Source organism: Pteropus vampyrus, unplaced genomic scaffold (genome assembly GCF_000151845.1).
Source record: "Pteropus vampyrus isolate Shadow unplaced genomic scaffold, Pvam_2.0 Scaffold202, whole genome shotgun sequence".
Classification (NCBI taxonomy): Eukaryota; Metazoa; Chordata; class Mammalia; order Chiroptera; family Pteropodidae; genus Pteropus; species Pteropus vampyrus.
Genome location: NW_011888983.1, coordinates 1351523 through 1353606, shown reverse-complemented (window position 1 = coordinate 1353606; position 2084 = coordinate 1351523). Strand labels below are relative to the sequence as shown.

At 55.8% G+C, this 2084-nt stretch overlaps 1 protein-coding gene across 1 annotated transcript in view; it reads right to left on the bottom strand.

Moving 5' to 3' along the window:
* COL13A1 (collagen type XIII alpha 1 chain) overlaps positions 1-2084 on the bottom strand; it is a 262813-nt gene that overhangs the window by 33113 nt on the left and 227616 nt on the right. Inside the window, 2 exon segments of the mRNA XM_011372185.1 lie at positions 5-58; positions 1761-1847. Coding sequence (XP_011370487.1) covers positions 5-58; positions 1761-1847 — 141 coding nt within the window.

The following is a 2084-nucleotide window of genomic DNA, read 5'->3' as shown; positions in this document are numbered from 1 at the left end:
GTACCTTGTCTCCCTGCTGTCCTGGGGGGCCGGCCTGGCCATCAACACCAGCTTCTCCCTGGGGAAGAGGAGAGATGGGATGAGGTCATGCAAGGCAGCTTGGACAGCTGCTCAAGGGGGAAAAAGATGGTCCTGCTGTTGATGTTCTGAGTATTAAGTGTCTTTGGGCCTCTTTCTCTTTCCCTGTTGGCTTCTACTAACTCATCCGTTCCACCTATCTGATTCCTATACATGCTTAGGCCCAGCCTGCATCTCACCTCCTCCTGGCAGCCCTCCTTCCTACTCCCTTCCTTTTCTGAGTTCTGCACCACTTACCGGTGTCCACCCCCCTCCCTCCCCTTCCCCAACCCTAGCCAGGCCCTCCTCAGTTTTCAGCTAACACACACACATGCCCAGTTCTGTCCTGGCCCCCAACCATGGACTGCCAGCAGCCCCTGGTGGGCCATTTTGGAGCCCAGAACACTTTCAAGGACACACCTTGTCCTGCCTGGGAGACCCAGGGGAGGGTGAAGGCCCTGGGCCTGTGTGTGTGTGGAGGGGAGTTGAGGGGTGGGGAGCGTTCCAGGAGGCCTAGGACAGGAGGGACAGGGGAGGTAGGAGGAGGCCCATTCTAAACATGTCACTTTTTAAACATTTATGTGGACCAGAAAGCAGGACATGATTTTGGGAACAGTCTTCTAGCTTTCTCTTTCTTTTGTCACAGGGCACAGGGACAATAGTGACCAGATTTCTTTGACCTCAAACTAAGGCCCAAAACATGCCAGGTATCCGTGCCCTGTGGGTCAGAGGGAAAAACTCCAATGCTGGGGATGTTTAGGAGCCCGGGTGGCAGGCACCTTTGACAAAGCTGGTGCCCATGCCAGGGGGCTTCCGTTCCTGCCACAGTAAGATGGGCACGGGGCACGGGGAAGGGGAAGACTGAGACCCCTCCTGCCACTACACCTTGCCTGTCTGTGGGTTTCCTTTGGCTCCTTACACTATAGTCCTGTGGACCGTGTGTTTGTTTGTCCTGTTAGATTGTGGGCCAGCCCAGGGTAGGTTCTCTGCAGTCCCACTGCTCATGCAAGGCCCACCCACAGCAGGACCTTGATAAATGTCAGTAGAATAAATGTGTGTATTGCCATTGATCATGTAATTAATCTTTTCCTTATAAGCCGAGAAAGAGACTCCCTTGTTTCCCTGTGCACTGAAATAAACCAAGCAATGCAGGAGGCGTCTGCTTTGGGAAACTCACATCTTAGCACTGCAGTCTCCGCCCAGAGCAAGAAGGTGTGGGCAGTCCCATCTGCAGCCGTCTCCACTGCCACCGCTCCCCTTCTCCCTGCCTCCACTGCCACCGCTCCCCTTCTCCCTGCCTCCACTGCCACCGCTCCCCTTCTCCCTGCCGTGTACAAGCACCGGGCGGGGCCCAGCAGCTCACTGACCTTCCACCTATGCAGAGCCTAGAGGAGGGGCCTTTCTGGCTATCCTAAGGCCCTGCAGCCGTTGGTCCCTGACTCAGTTACACCATAGTTATTTCAATCGATGGAACCACCCATCTGCCCTGGGGGTACATCTCTCCTGGATGATCAAACAGTCACTGCTTGGAAGCTAGAGCTCAGACCAAATGACCTTTCCAGGATCCACTGGAAAAACCACACATCTGGAGCAGAAGACTAGAGAAGGCAAGGTACCCGGGACACAGAGTCCCCAGGAATGGGCTGAGGATAAGGACACAGGCAAACATCAACCTTGAGCACTGCTCCCAGGGCAAGACTCACCTTTGGCCCTGGGGGCCCTGGGAGCCCTGGTGGACCGGGCTCCCCTCTGCCTCCTCCAATGGAGTTGCCAGCATCTCCTTTCTCTCCCTGGTGGTAGAAAGTAGAGTTACCATCCCTGGGTCCACCCAGCTCTGGAGGGAGGTGGTTGATCCCTGACTTTCTCTCCTCATAGTTCAAAGGAGTGGAGGCAGTTGACTGGCCCTCAGCCCAGTGAGGCGTGTGGTGGGGAGTGGTGGAAGAAGTAGGCATTAAGGGCCTGTGGGCACCAGGATAGCTGGGGACCAGAGGCCTTCAGAAGCCCAGCCTGATTTGATCCAGTCATGG